The 19,680-nt window shown below is 43.7% G+C and overlaps 2 protein-coding genes across 2 annotated transcripts in view; one reads left to right on the forward strand and one right to left on the reverse strand.

The window, feature by feature from the left end:
* tmem160 (transmembrane protein 160) lies at nt 1–3,527 on the forward strand. The gene is made up of 4 exons (XM_068584462.1): nt 1–336; nt 563–587; nt 2,354–2,446; nt 3,011–3,527. Exons 1-4 carry the CDS (start codon nt 121–123, stop codon nt 3,352–3,354), a joined length of 678 nt encoding a protein of 225 aa, XP_068440563.1. The 5' UTR covers nt 1–120; the 3' UTR covers nt 3,355–3,527.
* Nucleotides 3,528–7,778: 4,251 nt separating this feature from the next.
* Nucleotides 7,779–19,680, reverse strand: part of npas1 (neuronal PAS domain protein 1) — a 35,361-nt gene continuing 23,459 nt past the window's right edge. Inside the window, exons 6-12 of the mRNA XM_068585605.1 lie at nt 14,071–14,245; nt 13,816–13,928; nt 13,281–13,477; nt 13,079–13,185; nt 12,692–12,839; nt 11,171–11,283; nt 7,779–11,068 (exon numbers count right to left, since the gene is read on the reverse strand). Coding sequence (XP_068441706.1) covers nt 9,981–11,068; nt 11,171–11,283; nt 12,692–12,839; nt 13,079–13,185; nt 13,281–13,477; nt 13,816–13,928; nt 14,071–14,245 — 1,941 coding nt within the window. The 3' untranslated portion in view covers nt 7,779–9,980. The remainder of the gene's footprint in view (nt 11,069–11,170; nt 11,284–12,691; nt 12,840–13,078; nt 13,186–13,280; nt 13,478–13,815; nt 13,929–14,070; nt 14,246–19,680) is intronic.

The following is a 19,680-nucleotide window of genomic DNA, read 5'->3' on the forward strand; positions in this document are numbered from 1 at the left end:
ACTTCCGGGTGTCGTCGTCGTCGTCGTCGTTGCCCGGTGTGAGAGTTCAGAGCGAGTGCAGAGGTCGTGTTGTGTTTTCCACCCGCGTTGCGTTTGGCTGTCTGCGGGACACGTAATGTGATGGCTTTCTTTAGTCTATTCATGAGGAGGCAGTTGCCGCCGGCCGTGGCCCACTTCGTCCGGACGGTGAGGCTGCTGCGTCCCCCCGCGGCTCCGCGGAGGAGGCTGCACGGCTCGGCCTCTCTGCGGCTCGGGGAGCAGGGACCGTGGGTGAAGGTCCGCGGGGATCTGCCGCTGCAGCAGCCGCTCACAGACCTCGACAAAGCGGACGCTTTGGTAGGGATACGTCACCGTGATGGTGCTCTGTTCATGGTGGAGTGGGCGTTTTTAAAGCTGTGAGATATCGCAGATCATGCTTCTGCTTTCGGTACCGCTTCCCTGTTGCAAATGGGCATCGAAGCCGTTGCACATGCACAACAGATACTTTAACTCGTCATTATAATGCGACTGATTAAATGAAGAGGTTGATGTTACTGATATTGTTGTTCTCCAATTTTCGCAGATGCTGAGAAAGTCCCACGAGACAGGTAACCTGAGAAAGGTCATGCTGTAAATGTGTCTGGATTAAACCCAGAACCTCTCTCACCACCGTTGTTCGTGTAAATGCGTCATTGTAGGTGTGATTACAGGAGGCAAAGCAACTCCTTGACGTTTAAATGAGCTTTACAGTATGTTGCTTTCCTCACAGTGTCCTGTAGTGGTTTGTTTGAGCTTAAACGTGGAGCAATTTACATCAGAATGACCTTTTATCTTATCAGTGTTATTTTTATTAGTATGTAGAAATTGGTGACATCATGTATTGTCCCTGCATAACTGCACCCAATCTTATCAGCCAAAGTTAGGGGATAAAGGTCAAATAGAGCACTTTAAAAACAAACTAAAGTGTGCTAAAGTGCTTTAAAACATTTATTATGAAGAAAAAAGATCATCACAAGGTATACATATTTATTTACATTCTCAGATACACAGTGCACAAATACACACACAAACACACACACACAAACAAACAAAAGTTGCACAGACATTCACGTGCATCAATGCAGAATGCAAATCATGTCGATACGTTTATGTTAAGTCACAAAATGTCTTAACCTTTTAAAGGATGCAATCAGCTTTATTGTGTGTACATAGAAGTTGACTCCATTTACACTTTGCTCTCCTCAAACATATACATACAGTATTATATACAATAAACAGAAATACACTGCCTGGCCACCAAAAAAAAAGGTCCCACACACACTAATATTTCGTTGCCTTTAGCTTTGATTATGGCACGCATTCGCTGTGGCATTGTTTCCATAAGCTTCTGCAATGTCACAAGATTTATTTCCATCCAGGGTTGCATTTATTTCTCACCAAGATCTTGTATTGATGATGGTAGAGTCTGACTGCTGCACAAAGCCTTCTCCAGCAAATTCCAAAGATTCTCAATGGGGTTCAGGTCTGGACTCGGCGATTTGATCCCCGACTCCGCTGGCCCATGTCGATGTGTCCTTGAGCAAGACACTTAACCCTAAAGTAGCTGCGCCTACAGCGTATGAATAGTTGATAATACTGATGTGGCATCTTGCATGGTGGCTCCTCTCGTCACTGTGTGAATGGGTGACTGATGTCATGTAGGGTTTAAGTGGTCGGAAGACTAGAAAAGCGCGATACAAGTACGCGTCCATTTACCATTCAATAGGGTTGTTGATCATCTTTCAATTGAATCATCAACAACCCGAGCACCGCTTTCACTGTATACTTCTAATTCACGGTTTATACTAGCATTTTTTTCAGATTAATATGCTGTGATCTGCTATTGTATGTATATTGAGTATTTCCCATACTTCATACTTTCATATTTACTCTATAGCGTGCTTGCTGCTGCTAAAAAAAAGTCCCCTTGGGATGAATAAAGTATCTATCCATCCATCCATCCATCTATCCATCCATCTATCAACGCATACTAAATACTCAATTTGGTGTTTGAGAGTCTGTGTACTGACCTCTTTGAGTGTCATTAATGTTGTCTTTTTTTCCAGTGTGAACGCACATACCCTGTTTAGAATTATTCTTTGTAGTGTAATACGAAATAGAGACACAGCTTGTTATCCAGGTATGCTTTGAGTAAAGCATCTTTACAAGTCTTAGAATAATCTAACTTACTTGAAGGTTTTGACAGACGGAGGCAGCTGAGGCCGTATTTCTCTCATCATAAGCAGACTGTTTGTGGTTCTTGGTACAGATTTCTGGTCTGGCCGTAATGTGTCTGACTCTGCTGTTTATTTCTGCCTTTGGCTGTTTTTTGCAGGATTCCTTTCATGGTTCAGGAACGGTCTGCTGGCGACGGGGATCGGAGTCATCGCATTTGTCCAGAGTGAAGTGGGACGAGAAGCAGGATACGGTACCGGCTCCAGCTCGCTATGTTATGTACAGCAGAGCTGCAAATCAGCAGCTTGTGATTCTAGATTATTTTTACTGCTAAATTATTCAAAGCTAGTGGATTTAAGAAAAATAAAGTCTTGAAAATCAATGAATGGTAATGCATTTTATATAACTATAGCATATGTACCAATAAACCTCAGCTCTTTTTTTTTTTAAATCCTAGAATCAATTTCTAAGAGAACCCTGCTGTAGATTTTATTTTTTGATTCAGCAAATGAATAATTTTACAAGAATTTCTGCAATTGACTAAAATCATCATAAGTTAATAAAGAGCTGACATCCTTCATATCTCGTTGTAACCGACTGATCAAAGGTTATTTAAATCATGCAATAGTCATTGAGTTTTTACACCAGTACAGACGAGGGCTCGTGTTCTTTTATTCTGTTTAAAATCAGGAAAAGTCTATTGTATTTTTCTTTTTTTCCATCAAAAGAAAGTTAAAGTGCCTCATTCCAAGATTCCATTACAATGTGAGTGAATTGGATCTCTACAATGGTTCCATGCCGATGTGGTCTTCCTCAGCGTTCTTCATCCTGGGCGGTGTGTGCGTGTCGTTTGGCGGCGCCTCGTACATCGGCAGCCTCTTCGCCGTGCGGAGGATGATGCTGCTGTCTGTCCCGGCGCTGCTGCTCCAGAGCGCCGCGGTGGGCAGCGTCGCCCTCTTGTGGCTCTGTGCCGTATCCCTCTACATCGGCCGCCTGGAGGTGGAGATCATCCACGACGGGGAGGAGGGTGACACGGAGGAGGACGATGAGGAGGATTGCCGGGAGTGCCGCGAGAGGCGTGAACCCCCGGGTTACCGTGGCTCCCACAACAGCCGACATCACGGCAGAGAGGACAATGACAGCAAGGGGCCGAACGAGTAGACACCGGAGATGGAAGTAGTGTGCGTGTTGCTTTAATTCAGGGCTCACTTATTGTGTGTGTGTGTGTGTGTGTGTGTGTGTGTGTGTGTGCGTGTGTGCAAGCGCAAGCAGCCTACATATTCATATGAAGGCTGTGTGACTCTATAAAAATACAGACTGATTGTTTACCAGTATATTGATGTAAAGATTATTTGTTCAGGGGAACAAAGACTTGCAGGCCTGTTGGGAAACTGCTCAGAAAATGCTGACATTTTGGTAGTTCAACTACATTCACTTCTGGTGAATATATCAGTCTTTTTTGTAAGATTTCTTATAGTCATATTCGACGCTGCTTTACTTGCATTATCAATCTGTCTGAAAAGTGTATCAACTTGTTCCTTACAGTGCAAAGATTCACTGAGAACGTCCTATCTGTTGATACAAGTTTATAGTTTGCACCACCTGCAAATATTGCTCTTTGTCTCTTTGTCTTATCTCGTTCGACATCATTTACTCTCACTACTTGAAGCTTTTATACAAGTCCTGAAATTAAACAAGCGAGTTTGAGATCCAGAAGGAATGATCGTATATGTGCATGTTTCAGGTCTGTTTTTTGTTTTTTTTATCAATGAGGGCTTACAATGAATTTTTTCATTATTATTTTTTACAGAGGTTAAGTGTGTTTTTTAAATTATTTTTTTAAGTTATTGTGGTGGCTCCAGGTTTGTTTTTTTTTAACAAAAAGAATTTTCATATATTTGGCTAGTACCTAAAAATAACCAAAACACATTTGACCTTTTCCCACCATCTGGTATAGTTACTGTTTTAATGGATGTAAAGAATGGGTCTAGCGTTTGTTTCTCTTCTGTACATAAAATAATAAAGCGAGAATAAATCTATGCTGATACAGGGTCAAAACTTCTGAGTCTGCATGATTTGCTTTCACAATTAAATGGACTTGTGCTTCTCCACCTGTAGGGTTAAGTTTCAGGAGTTAGATCTGAAGGTTATGAGAGGATGAGCAGGACGAGAAAGACGCAAGTCTGCTTCACAAAATCATATTCATATTTTCACCAGTATAATATTAGCTCTACTAATTGAAATTCTCTATGATTGTACCTCAAGTGTTGCAAGTAGACGTTGCTTCATATCCCGGGGATATTCACCACTAAGGTGAAATCTGCATTATGACTTGAAGTTGATTATTTTAATTAGAGCTCGCATATTCCTGAATAACTGTGTTTAATGAAATGAAACCAAACTGACACATACAACTTTGTAGCCTTGTAGTATTCCTGGTTGATACTTGTACTGGTTGGTTTCTTGACCTCTTATTATATCATAAAAGTCCATTTACAGCATTGTACATGGATGGGAATTAGGTGCATGAATACAGAACATTCATAAACAATTTAGGAGCCTCCTCAAATAAAACATGGAAACAGGATTTTTGATTTAAAATTTAAATTAAAAAAAAAGATCTTAAGTTTTGCAAACATTTTCAAGTCTCTCCAGAAATGTTCGATTGGGTTCAAGTTGAACCTTCATCCCAGTCCTCCGGTCCTGGACCACTGGACCAGGTTTTTATTGAAGATATCTCTATCATTCCTAAACAGCCCCACGGATGGACGGGTGGATGAGCTCGCTTTCCTGTGCATGGCGCTCGCAGCCAAACAGTTCCATCTTGGATTCATCAGACCAGATCACGAAGGTCTTTTACCCCTGGTTGCTTAATTTGACCAGGCAGACAGCTCAAAGAGTCCCGGTTGTTGCAAACTTCTACCATTTACAAATGGTGGATGTCGCTGTGCTCTGGAAAACCTTCAATGCAGCAAAATGTCTTTGCACCCGTCCCAAAATAATCTATGCCTCCACACAATCCTGTCTCTGAGCTCTGCGACCAGATTTTCTGACCTTGTGTGGGCCTTTCCATCAATCATTCCATGTCCAATCAATTGAATTACCACAAGTGGACTCCAATCAAAGTGTAGAAACATATCAAAGATGATCAAGAGAAATGGGAGGCCGCAGAGCTAAGAGGTGTGAATTAAAAAAAATTGATTTCTTGCCAGTACAGGTGCACTGGAAATCCTGTGCACCTCTTAGTCAGCTTCATATGAAGCTGCTCATTTGCAAGCATGTATGAATATATACAAAGTGAGTTTGAGCTGAGTGTTTGTGTGTTTGTGTGTGTGTGTGTGTGTGTGTGTGTGTGTGTGGGAGTGCTGGTGATGAGGAGGCTTTGTCTGTGATAACCATCACTGACTGGGTTCGGGTGAAGGTCTGTGATATCTCGCGGCCATCGACACAGTGTTGCTGTTGAGACTCACCTCAGAGTCACCCTCTCTTCCTCTCCTCCTCTCCTGCTCTCTCCTTCGCTCTCCCTCTCCTCTCCTCCCACCTTCCCTTCGCCAATTCCCAGGGCGTTCCAATGCAGCTGTGTTTCACATGCAGGGTGTGTCTAGATGGCTGCTGCAGTGTGACCAGCACCCTACCTCCTCCCCTCGAGCTCCTCTCCTCCCTCCTCTCCTCTCTCACTCAGATCCTCTTCTACCCTTTCGCCCTCGAGTCCTTACTTTCTGGACTCCTCCTCACGTTCTCTTCTCCTCCTCTCCCCTCCTCTCCTCGTCTCTCCTCCGTGGCTGCATCTGACTGCACAGGTCTGTTTGGCATGCAGGAGGCTCCTGAGGCCTGGCGCGTCTAAAGGGCAGGGCGCCCAGAGGCAGGAGACGCGCCCTCACTGACAAACACCATCCACCCCAGACCCAGAGCCTCAGAAAGCACAACAGCAGCCACGGCTCCGAGTCCAGGTCGAACCTCATACATCTCTAAGCCTCAGCTGCACATCCACACTCCCGGCTCTGGAAGTAGGAGCCATAACCTCTGCTTACTTTGAGACGAGATTGCTCATCTGCTCTCAGGTGTTAAATGCCACACCTATGGATCAAAGCATCTGCCTTGAGTTCTGCATTAACTATGGATTGGCCTTATCCCGGCTGAGAGGAGGAGGAGAGATTGTTTGGAAACATTGACAAAAATAGTCGAGGTAGCAGAGGAAGGATGGAGGAAAGACAGAGTTGTGGAGATGTAGTAAGCCCATGTCAGGTGGAAGCTGACTGGGTGTCTCCTTCCATCCCTCACTCTATTATTCCTACCCATATTTTTACTCTTTCAGGTGCATTTACATGTGCTCAGGTATTTCCCCCGGGAGCGCGACTCCAATTCAGGGGGTAAGATAAGCCATCAAAGTCCGTGACAGAGAGGGCATATATGGGTGACTCAATGACAGGCTGAGGAAAAGACCGTCAGGAGAGCTGCCATGAATCGTGCACACAGACACACATGGACATTGACACAAATAGTGCGCTGTGTACAAGCCAAGCCTTTATTTCCCTTTATAAAGACTGTACTCCACAGAAAAGAGGATATAGAGACAAAACCAGAGGTTATTGTGCAGCTCTCTGTCCCAGCACACCAGCGCACACACACGCACACGCTTACGGTTTTGCACGTACAATGGCATTTTCTCCCCAACAACTGCTCTTGTTTAGTATGCGCTTCCTTTGGTCTTGAGGAGGAATGATCCTCACTCTAATGAACTAGGGCCTGCCACTTGAATGTAAAACAGGATTTAACCCGTCTTCAATGTCAGAGCCCCTCCCTGGGGCTGCTTCAGACAACACACACACACTTGCAAATTCATGGAGATGCACACACGCGCAGACACACAAGCAAACCACCAAAGTACACACACACACACACACACACACACACACACACACACACACACACACACACACACAGTGATGCGTGCCTGCATATAGGCTCTCATAAGTGAAATGCTCTCCGTGTACTTTCTGCTTTCTTGATAGTTTCAGATGAATCGGAGTCGTTGTAAAATCCAGGACACTTGAGCGACGTCCTGCTTCATTCAGGGTTGCTCTCATTTGCTCCACATGCTACTTTTTGAATAAAAGATTCAAATTATTGTTTTATTTATTGTGCGGGTGATTGCGGTTCATCAATTCCAGGGGTATGAAGGATCGCACATCTGCTTTGTTGATGACACATTACTACTTGCAGTGACATTTTGTTATATTTATTCACCACTGATTTGTCGCATGTGTTTGTTATTCTTGGCTGTATGTTGCACTAATTTGTTAGTTTTACATGTGTAGTGAAAGTGTCCGTTTTGCCTTTAAAGAACGAGATATTGGTGTGTTGTGAATGAGATGCGCATTAGCAGCTGATATTAAGACTAACACATCTATTGTATGCAAATGTTGTGTAGAACAACCTAATTTACCTGAAAATATGTGTCCCACGGCCACATGATCTGTTTGAATCACACCTGAGACCTTAATTAACTGTCATGCCATTTTATGTATCTTAACTGCTGAGTTTATGTGCAACAAAGAAACAACAAAGCCTGGAGTTGTGCTCCTCTACTGGAATATTTTATTGTTATCGTCATCTGTATCACTGCTTTTCTTTTTACATTTGTTCATTTTATTTGATGATTGGGTGGAATATTCACAAAGATGGGAAGATAATGTTAAATTCACAGTGATGGGTAAGGGGTTAGCTATTTAATTAAAGAAAAAAAACATACACACTTGGACAAGCATACATCATACACACAGGTTATACCAGTAAACACCCGAGAATATGTGCGCTCACACATGTGACAGCTACAGTATGGGTGCGTAGTGCATGTCGGATCTGAACGATTAGAAATCATCTTTCTTCTCTTTTTTCTTCCCACATAAACTGAGACCTCAAATCAGACAGTCGACCATAATCTCAATTTTATAGCGAAACATAAATAACATATATATGGTGCCTTGCTTTCGGCCTCATTTTGAAGACTTGGTTTTCAACAGATTTGATCAAATTACTTGTTTTTTGATAACATCGTAGATCAGTTTGAAAGACCTTTTTCTCAGGCGTTAGAAAGCTATCTGATGTTTATTTCTGAGAATGTTGATTATTTTTGTATTATTTTAACCATCTTATGTCTAATGCATTTTACTATGTTAAAACCAACTTTTCGTTCCAAATGTAAAATGTCACATTTTGGATTATTTTATTCTCAATTGCAACCACTTTGTGACTCACTCCAGTTCAAATGCAATGTTAAAAAATGTATATTATATTTTGTTGTTTCTGTTTGTCTTTTTTTTAATCCTGAGAGGAATTCAAATCAATCAGTGGAAAAAAAAATGAAATTTAAAGTGTTATATGTATATTTCCACTTTTTAATTTTAAACTTTACAGTTAACTGAATTGGACTGACACCTTTATCAGAATAATTGTGTTTATTTTTATTGACCTCTAATGGTCGCCTTTTAATGACCACATCTGGTCTGTTTTTTCATCTGCTTTTTAAAATGACCAAACACCCGCTCCACTCCACTGTGGTCAGGCGATGATATTAGTGACCACTCTCGCATTGTTTTCTGTTTTAACAGGATCTCACAGTAAGTGTTAAGTGAAGAAGTGCTTTGAGTTCACACCGGAACAAATTTTCAGTAAGTGCTCAGTAAGACACTTGTGTCCAGCACCATTTCCCCTCCTAAAAACGTTTTCAGAAATATATTTATTTTTACATAATAATAAAAAGATATTTGGATGACATTGTACATCCAATAAAACAATGTTGTTTTGTCTGTCTAGACAACATTTTCACATCCTTACATTTGTTTTATCTGGTGGAAAAAAAATCAATACAAACTTTAAAAACAAAAAAAACAAGAATATGGCTTTCATACGCGAACACAACCGCAGCATCATACAGAATATACTATAATTAATACTCAGTTAAACAAATTGCTCTCCTATGATCAAACAACAGAAATAGCGTCCTGTCAGCATTGCATTTTTTTCCCTTATATATATATATATGTATATATATATAATGGAATGTCTGGGACGACATTATTCATGTTTCTGTCCCAACAGTGTGCTTTAAGTATGGCTGACTGATGAAGATGTTTTTATCATTATCGTTTTGAATCTCAATACAAAAACACCACAGGGCTTTCTCCATATTTTTTAGGGAAACCCTATAATCATATTCTCACCTGCATCCCAGGGTGAGAAATGATTTGTCTAATACTGCGATAATAAAAATGTATATTCCAAAGTCGCTTTCATTCCTACAGACAAGTGGCCATCTCGTTCTACAGGCTTTAGGGTTAATTGGGTTAATTGAAGTGACAGTGAGGAGGATGTGAGCTGAGGGTCTTTATGGTTTTGTCTCTATATACAATATGGCTTCTCTGAGTGGAAGAGACACAGAAATCAACACAGTTGTCTAGAGAAAGACACAGAGCCGAGTTCATTATTGTTGTACAGACGGAAAGTCTTGAGGGACAACCAGTCAAAAGTGTCCAAGTCCCGTTTTCTTTGAGAGTCACTGTCACTTGTCCACAACGGGCAGACACAATAATTCCCTGTGGCAGCAACTTGTCACATATTTTAAATCACAGTTATTCAACTCATTGTCCAATTAGTAATGTCCTTAGAGGCTTAATGTCCTGCCACTTCTGTCTCTCCTGCCCTTTTCAATGTCTCTTATTCTGCTCTGTCACTCTGCGGTGTCTTTCATTTTTTATCTTCCCTACTCGCCTCCTCCCGTCTGCGTCTCAGTCCTCCTCGGGGCCCGCAGCCCCCCTCAGTCCGTTCATACAGAAGGGCAGGCCGGAGGAGAAAGGGCTGTCAGACGGGGAGAAACCGCTGAAGGGTGGCAAGCCGGCCAACCGCTGTAGGTGGGGAAAGAAGGCTGGCGGGGGTCCCTTGTGGTGGTCCGAGCGTAGCTGCAGGCCATCGCTGTGTTCTATGCCGTGGTGGTGAGAGGGGGGCAGCTCAGGTGGAGCGTAGCGGATAGTGCTGGGAGCGTAGAGGCTCTGAGGGCCCTGCGGGCCGAGGGCAAGGGGGTGGAAGAGGACCCGCCCCGCTGCACCGCCTGCAGCCAGTCTCTGGAGCAGCTCAAAGTCAGGAGTGCTACCTGCACCACCACTGCTCCGAGCGACCAACCCCGACACAATCCTGTCCTCGCGAGGCAATGGAGAGGACACGGACATGGCGGGAGAAAGAGCAGGGGAAGGGGGAGTGAACAACCCTTTTGGAGGCGCCTCACTGCTGGAAGAAGAGTCAGGGATGGTGGTGGTGGGGCTGTCGCCATTGAGGCTGCTGGAGGGTGTGTGTGCATGTGAGGGTTGAGGCTGAGTGCTGTGTGCGTGGGAGGCGGAGGTCTGCGTGTGTGACCCCCAACGCCCCCCTGTGGTCAGGGCTTCATGTTCAGTCTTGATGCTGGGGTTGCCAGGCAGGGGAGACGGGGTCACTACGCTTTTCAGTTGCTGGATCACAGCCCGGCCGTTGTGCACCCTGCTCCCCCTCTCCCCTCTAGTGGGGATGTCTCCTCCCCTACTATGTTTACCTCCTCCACTGTCTTCCTGTTTCAGTCTCCCATTGTTTTCCCCCTGGTCCCACTCTGTCTCTTCCTCCTCGTCCCCCTCGCTTTCGCTCGCCAGGTCCGAAGAGGCCGATACACTCTCCTCTGCGTGACGGAGCTCCTCCAGTCTGCGACGGGATTCGGGAGGAGCGCCCTCGGGGTCGGACCTCAGCAGGCGCTTCCTCCTGTCCTCTGATTGGATGGCAGCGGTGGAAAATTTCTCTCTGCCTTTCGTGTCGGGGTCACTCTTCCCCACAGAGCTTTTCGCTAGTTGCGAGCCTGTGCAGGAAAGGAGAATAAAAAAATTGACACAAGAGTGTTTATGTGTATCAGTGGGCATCATGAGAAAGTACTAATGTGTGTGTGTGTGTAGCACCCTACCTCGGCCCTGGGGGGAACTGTTTGTGGGGGACGAGCTAACTCGAAGTCGCTCTGCTCTTACGTTCTCTGGTAGCTGCATTATATCCAGGGGAGTATCGGGCAACTCTGTTCGGCTGGATGGATGGATGATAATATATATATAGATAGATAAATAGATAGATAGATAGATAGATAGATAGGTAGACATATGAAAATGGAAAAGAAGAAAGGGAGGAGAGAAAAGGTGCACATATACTCAATTGATCATACACCACTTCAAAGCCACTTACAGCAACAAAAGAACCCACTGCTGTGCTGATTTGAGTGAATACTTAGAGATAGAAAGAACATATAATCTGCCTAATAACAACCTCCAAAGCCAAACTGCCCCTTGTAACCTTTACCTAGCACATCAACCCAATTCTCCAAACAACAGCCCCCATCACACAACACACACACACACCGCCACGCAAACTGACTGATAGGCAGAGACCGCCCTTCAAGACACGCACACACACACGCGCACACACACACACACACACACACACACACACACACACACACACACACACACACACACACACACACACACACACAGAAACACACACACACAGAAACACACACACGGCCACACTCAGCAGCCCACCTATACACAGCTAAGCTCAGACAAGGAGGAGAGGCTGTTGGAGAAGTTAATGAGCTCTTGTAATTACAGCACTAATTAACTAAAACACCATTCAGCCCAAAAATTCTGACATCCATTTGTTGTAATTATATAGCTTCATTCCAATTAGCATTGAAATTCAGCCTACTCCTCTTGTTTTTGTCTCTGCCGTTGAGCACACAATTTCTATTATGTGCGTGCATGTGTCATGTGTGTATGTCTTCCAAATGTCTGTTTGCGTCAGTGCCCGGGTGAACATGTATGTGTATACAAGAGGAAAACAAGGGAAAAGCATATTTTGTCAAGGTTACAGCAGTTGGTGTGCCTGTTAAGTAAATAAATAAAGCTACTTCTAATTTGAACAGAAACAAAGTGCAGAGTTTTGGAATTTCCTTAATGAAAGCTTATAAGATCATGCTAAGTAATGGCAATAAATAGTGAGTAAGTCATGTTAAATTACTGTTTATAGACAACATTACACACTGCAGAGTAATGACTTTTACTTAAAATGATTTTAACTTAACTCTACAAAATACAGAAATAGACAACAAGAATAGACACCACAAAAGGAAAGTGATCATGCAGTCACAAAGCTAAATCTCAGCTGAATCATCTCACCAATATCTGCATCCTATAATAGACAAAAACATTAAATAAAAGGGAATTCATCAACTATGATCTGTTTTTTAAAGAAAAACAAATCAAAAATCTATCAAACATAAAATACATTTGTCATCTTGACTATTTATATAAAAAGGTCAAATAGCTGGTAATGTGCTTTGCCCTGAGTATCCTAAGTGTTGGAGGCAGAGAAACTCTTATATTAATCCCTCTTCAGGGATGAGTTCAGGGATGAGTGCAGTCCCGGCTGTACTGACCTCAGGATGTAGTTGACCCAGATGACGTTGCGTTCATGGGGGGCTTTGTGGTTGATGGAGACGGTGGCGCTGGACTGGATCCACAGGTAACCTCCTCTCCTCTGGAGCCAACGGTAGTAACCGGTCACGACCTGGCCTTTCCTTAGCACTGAGAGGAGGCAGGCGGAGGATAGAAAGAAAGAACGTAAAGCAGGACACGGGAGAGAAGAAGGACCGGGAAGAAGCAAGTTATTGGTTTGGCAGTTCATGATGATGGCAGCAGAGGGCGCCTATCACAACGGGACAGATTGAGATTTCAACAGGCTCTCACTCCCAAGTTCAGACACTGTGCAGAACAAGGGGGATGGGGATGAATTACATATACACATGCATATAGAAGTGACTCACAGTCCTCATGGCTCTGCCGGAGGTTTTCCAGGTCTTCTACATGGATAAAGTGGTAACAGGTGTGTCCCACCACCTCTGCTGGGGTCAGATCCATATACTCTGAGATCCTATAAAGTCATGCAACAGAAATATGAATTAATATTCCTTTGTATGTATTCAACGTCCGTACTGCTGAACTTCAACACAAGGGCGAAACCCCTACCTGTTCTCGCAATATGTGACCTGTAGGTCCATGTTCACTCGGAAGACAAACATTTGACTCTCCATGCGGACTTCGTTGAGGGAGGAGGGCGGGAGGGTGTGTGCCAGTGAAACCAAACCTATCGGTCGACGCACCGAGCGAGCGGAGCCCGGCACAAGGGCAGGGCGGCAGCGGATTCGTCCTGTCACATGGATTACCTGACAATCAGAAAGCACCAGTATTTACTCGTTTCACAGGAGGATTTTATTTTTCATTGCTCGTCCTCATACGATCCAGGATGTAGGAAATAGCTTTACCAGGTGATGTTCTCAGCTAAAGAATGAGGCTGCACAGGCAGTAAACTGACTGTTAGGTGCAGCGGTTCAGTGTAAAATAAGGTCACAAGCATAAAACACACTGAAAACAATGAAACATTAGCTGTGTAAAACAATATGACAAGACTCTTCTTGTTATTGTACCATCACGAGAACAATCAGATAAAATAGGATTAATACAAGCTATGTTTTTCACTTCTGAGAAATTATTTTCTCTGCACCTTGTAACCAGAAGACTTGACATGCAAGCCTCTTTTGGTGAGCGTGGACTTCATGCGGATGAAGTAGCCGCGGTCGGGAGGATCATCAGCAGGGGAATGAGGACTAGACGGAGCTGTTGAGGGCGAGAGAAGACATGAAACTATAAAACATATCCATCCCTCAGGATGTCATGAATTCAATTATTTTTGTCGTTTTGGTGATGTGAATTGAGCTTTTCTTATGTAGTTTTGGAGATTGAAAAGTATAATCAGTACCGGGTTCAGGAGTACCAGCCAGGGATGAGGTGGATGCGGAGCTGGAAGCGCTCTCGGGGCCCGTGTGGCAGCCGGCCTCGGCCCTCAGATGCGGACTGATTCCCAGCCGCTCGGCCATCTCCACGTGGTCTGCTGGGTGGATGTAATCAAACACACTGCTGCCGGTCAGCTCCACCTGAAGAGAAACACATACACTGATCAAAAACTGAAGCTTAGAGCACAAATGCCTGCACATGAGCGCCCACACACACACGCACAGGGAAAAAAAATCAATATACGTTATGGCAGGAAAATGAAAGCACTGCTCGGGGTTACAACTCAACAAGGAGTGTAGCGGTTGTAAGACATTCCCGCGCACACACACACACACACACACACACACACACACACACACACACACACACACACACACGCACATACATTTAAGTCCAGTCTCAGAGGACCAAGTGACTACAGTATTACACAAATAAAACCAGGGGAAATAAAAATCAATTGTATTTGCTGATTAAAAACAGGTGAACTCCAAGTATCTCCAAAGGTCACATTACTATTCTTCTTATTCCCTGTGTCCCTCCCTGCTCCTTCATTTAGTTACAGTCTACACCGGCAGCATGAAGAGCAATGCAAATAGCTCATGCAGCTCTATATGATCCTATCATCATAATGCATCACAGTCGCATCTCTAATCATTTAAAGGTAATAATGGGGCTGCTCTTGCATGGCATCCATAAAAGCAGCACAATCGGAGCAGGCGTGATTCCATCTGAAGCTGTAGACATGATTGTGTGTGTGTGTGTGTGTGTGTGTGTGTGTGTGTGTGTGCGCACACGCGTGTATGTGTGAGAGAAAAAGTAATGGGGGAGAGAGAGCGTATGCATGCTTACACACATGCATGTAGTTTCTATTACATCTGTGAATGTGTGTGTGTGTGTGTGTGTGTGTGTGTCTGTGCATGTGCGTGCCAATACCATTCCATCTGATAAAGCCGTGGCTGCAGCAGCCTCACACCCTTGTCTGTAGGACACAGCCATTTATTACCGGATTAGAGCCATTTACTGCAGGCTTTATGGGAGCTTCAGCAGGCCCTCAAGGACATCACAGCCGGGGGAGAGGAAGGAGCAGGAACAGGGAAGGTGGGAGCAGAGGAATGAGGTGGACGATGAGCGAACGAAGAGGGGTATAGATGGAGGAAACCCCAACGAGTGAGGGAGGACACGTGAAGGGATAGAGGTTCTTAGCCCCAGACTTGCAGCTCTTAATCTCTTGAGGGATGTCATGGTTTTTGGGAAATTTGCCACCAAATATATCATTAAATACTAGATTTGATAAGCAACATATGGAATGATTCCCCCAGATACTGGAAAAAAATACTATAACGACTATTTTTTTGACATATGTACCAAAGCCAAAATGTATATCTGATTATTTCTTATTTGCCCTTTATTTGATGAAGCTCGCATTACAGAAATGCATCAAGTCAAGTGTTATTTTAAGTGACTTTTAAAACCACGATAACAGTTACCTTGCAGTCAGTAGTAGGCACAGGGATAAAGAGAGGCTCTGGTAGTAGCTAGCAGTTGCTAACTTTTTAGCGATCCACTCACATTGGAAAGATTTGATTTCCATTTCACTTGTTACATTCTAGACAATAAAAAAAATACTCTTACTTCCGTTTAAAGGCAGCACCTAAAATAAGAGATTGATTTTGGCTCCTTATGGGCAGCGAAAATAGGTTATATACCCAACATTGACATATCTTTCAAGTTGTAACTTGTTAGCAAAGAGTTAAACACTATTTTACGGAGCAACATTATCATTCATTTGGATTTGTGTTTCTGGCCAACTGGAGAATCTTAGTCCAATATTCAATCTCCTTTTAGCTCTATTTTTGGTTGCTCCTGAGGGAGTAAAAATAGTGTCTAGTAATCTAAAACTAATAATAAAGGCCACTATATGTTTTTTAGGTTCAGTCATATTAACATTTAATTCCTATTTATTTTTCTCGATCCTGGTGTTTCTATTTTCAGAGGTACAGTGATCAGCTTCTTGTGGTGTTTCGTGTGTGTTTGCTGACCAGCAGACGACAGGTTTTTGAGTTGATTACTGCCTCTAAAATAAATGACTTTGCTGTTTCACACTTGCTCAAAGAAGATCTTGTAGATGGAACCGTTGCTTTGATAAAAGAAAAAGAACAAAAAGAAAGCCAAATAAACTATTTATTTAGAAGCTCACATTCTGCAGACCTGCTTTGTATTCTTTTGTTTTGCACCTGAGTATCTTTTCCTGGATGTGCGCACACTCTTTCATAATGTTTTTGGCAATACAAAATATTGTGTGTTAAAAGAGTTACATGAAAAGCTTCACAACACCCTCCCAGAGTATGTCTTCTTTCTTTCTGATCCCTCTTCTTTTCATTATGCAGATATAACGTCAGAAGTGTAATTAGGTGCTGGATTTTTCTGCCGCATTCCTTTTGATTCTGACATCAAAATAGATTTGTTCATTAATATTTAAAAATTAAGAGCTTGCATCTAAGTATTAAGAGGCTGGATTTCTGACAAGTAAGTGGAGTTTGGTTTGAAAAACTCTGGATGAACCATGCTTTGAGCATATTTATTACAGATTATATGAAGATATGTCTGTCTGTCTGTCTGTCTGTGGTCAAGGTGTCTGTGTTTTTATGAGTAGCGATTCCACAACAAGGACTAAATTTACCTCTGCTCAGAACACTGGACCAGCCATCTGAAAGAGACACAATCCCCTGGCCCTGTAGTATTGGAAAACAAGGTAGAGAGACAAACAGGTCCTTATGGGCTTTAACGGGCTTAAGTCCTATCCGAATAATATCACTCCATCACAGGCAGGAGGGAAGGATTGAAAAAAGATCAGACAGAAATGAGAAGATGAGGAAGAGACGGAGCGATTGAGAGGATGAGTCAGGCTCAGACATACAAACAGGTATAGAATGTGGCGCAAAGGGAAGACGTGAGGAGAGACCGAGATCATTCAAATCTCTCTTAGTGTGTGTGTGTGTGTGTGTGCATGCGTGTGTGTGTGTCTGTGTGTGTGTATGCAAGCACACGGCGCACCTCTGTTTCCCTTCGTATGTGACTAGACTAGTCTGTTTTTGTGTCTCCACACGTCATTGTGTGTCATTGTTTGTGTGAGTAGTTGTCTGTCAGTGCACCTGCGTGAACCTGCTTGTGTGTGTGCGCAGGCATGCACGTGCATGTATATATGGCAGTGTGGTAGGGATGAAGGGGGAGGAGGAGGGCAGCAAGCAGGGGAAGGAGAGACATGATATAAATAATAGCAGGGGGCTTTAATATGTATGAGGCATCCGGGCAGTGGTCCACAACACACTCTCAGCCCTCAGCCCTCACTGACTGATGGGAGAGGAGAGAGGGAGGGAGGGTGGGAGAGAGGGAAGGGGGAGGGGGAGCGGAGGCTGCATACTAACCATTCCCAGATCAATTCTCTCCTCCCTTAATCCACCATCCTTCCTCCCTTCTCTTTACCCCATTTATCCCTTTTCTTTCTTCTCCCATCCCCTTCTCTTACTTCTCCATCCTTTTCATCTTTCTCCCTCCAATTCTTCATGTGCTCCGGCCTTTGTGTCCTCTTCTTCAACACCATCTATCCATCTCTTTCCTCCTCTACCTCCTTCGCTCGCCGCTCCCCTCTTCTGCTTTGTGGCATTCCCAGGTTTTATCCCTGATGAGCTTCCGGCCTGGAGAACCGGTGAGAAGAAAAATGATACCTGCAGGCACCAGGGGAGTGGGCGGCAGGCTGTGCCCTTGGTCAAGGTGCCTGACCCGGGCTAAGCCGGCTAAGCAACCCCCCTGTCAGGGGAGAAGCCCAGGGTGTAAGCCAGGGCAGAGGGGTCAGACAGGGGGGACAGGAGACGGCAGGGCAGGGGCGGTCCACAGGGGCGACATGCCCTCTAAACAAACCACCAGTTACACTTTTTCACTCAGAACATCATTTGTTTGTCTGTCCTTCCTCTCTCCCCTGTGCCTGCCTCCACTCGCCAACAAAGTGTTTTTGTCCTCTCCCTCCCACCTTCCCTTTCTCTCTTTTTGTATCTTTTTTCTTTCCCGTCTTAGGTGTCTATAAACACACTACTCCCTCTCATGTATCCCACTAACTCATCTCAACTTCTATCTGCCCTTTCTGCCTGTCTCTCTTTCTCATCATAAATCCCTCCCGCCTGCTCTCATCTTTTCAGGAAGGTAAACGTGGCGTTGTATGTTCAAGGTTTTGAACGTAATCTTCGATCATAAATAATTTCATTAGAATGCTGATGGTTCAGGCCCTGTTTGAGTAGATGTGATGGGTTAGGCCATCTGCTCAGCTGATAAGAACAGCTCTGTTTTATTAGCATCTCCACCAAAGCCTCGGCTGTCTTGTTTACCTAGGCAATCCCAAGGCGAATTTCATTCCTTCTGCACATTTAAACTCTATTTACACACTCAGACTCTCTCTCTCCTCTTTACCACTGTCTCTCATTCTCACCCCTATTCCACTCCTTTGTTTTACTTCTCTCTCATAATTGTCTGTATGGTTCTCTATGTTTCTCTCCATATCTTGCGTTTTTATTCTGTATTCCGACTTCCACCACTCGATCTTCCTGTTGCATTTGTCTTTGCAAAGTGAAGACTCCATGGCAGGTGCACACAAACAACTCTCGTCTTGCTCGCTCCATTCAAACAGGATGTGTTAGTATTTTTTTTTTTCAAGTATATCATATATAATACAAAATTGCATGCCCATTTCTACATTAAACAAGTTTTTATCGTCTCCATACTTCCTACGAAGGGCTCTCTTCCTAATGTTACTTATTCAAATAAGCAGCCGATAATGTTGCTGCCGAAGCTGATGTGCTCCTCCTGAAATATGCAAGTGTACGACTGAGCTATGGCGCTGACGAAGATTGCACACAGAGATGACAACAACTGTGTCTGGTCAGCTTGTGTTTTCTGTGAAACAGTGCAGATAGTTGATATTGAATACAACATTCAAAAGTAAAATCCTGTTGTAGCTCAAGGTGTGTCCATACACAGTGACATTAGTGTGATTACCCAACGTCATCTAAGTTACAGTCACAACCCCAACTTCATTGGAAAAGGAAATGTAGGGAAATTCTGAAATCAGTTGTGCCGCATAAATCTAAAAGTAAAGATATCGATGGCGGGACGCCAGGTAAGCCCTGGTGTAAAATATACATTTAGCTTAAACTATCTGCCGTCTTTCTTCTGCAAAAAAAACAAACAAATGCATTCTGAAGTTCAAAATAAAAAAAAGGCTTCAGTAATCTAAGTCAGACAAATTAGGTGAATATTGACTTGGTCCTTGCTGTCACATAATGACTGTGTGTTGTCCCTGAAACACAACTACATGCAGCCAGCAGGAAGTATGAGAATAAGTAAGGGAAAGAGTAGAAACACTTCCTTCCTTTACTGTAAACAAGCCAAACCCTCAATCTTCCAATATTGAAGCACTAACTTCCCTCTTTCTCACCTTCTCTCTTGCCTTACCAATTCTTCTTACTTCGAAACATCTCTCTCTTATCACACCTCTCCTCCAGTCCTCCCCCTCTCTTTCTCTCTC

This window comes from Clinocottus analis, unplaced genomic scaffold (genome assembly GCF_023055335.1).
Source record: "Clinocottus analis isolate CAN_PGR_092001 unplaced genomic scaffold, fCliAna1.0.p SCAF_2, whole genome shotgun sequence".
Lineage (NCBI taxonomy): Eukaryota > Metazoa > Chordata > Actinopteri > Perciformes > Cottidae > Clinocottus > Clinocottus analis.

Excerpts from the sequence above, each read along its gene's own strand:
- tmem160 (XM_068584462.1), top strand. The coding sequence starts at position 121 with ATGGCTTTCTTTAGTCTATTCATGAGGAGGCAGTTGCCGCCGGCCGTG. Across the intron at positions 337-562 it reads TCGACAAAGCGGACGCTTTG|ATGCTGAGAAAGTCCCACGA; the intron begins GTAGGGATACGT and ends CAATTTTCGCAG. Across the intron at positions 588-2,353 it reads GAGAAAGTCCCACGAGACAG|GATTCCTTTCATGGTTCAGG; the intron begins GTAACCTGAGAA and ends TGTTTTTTGCAG.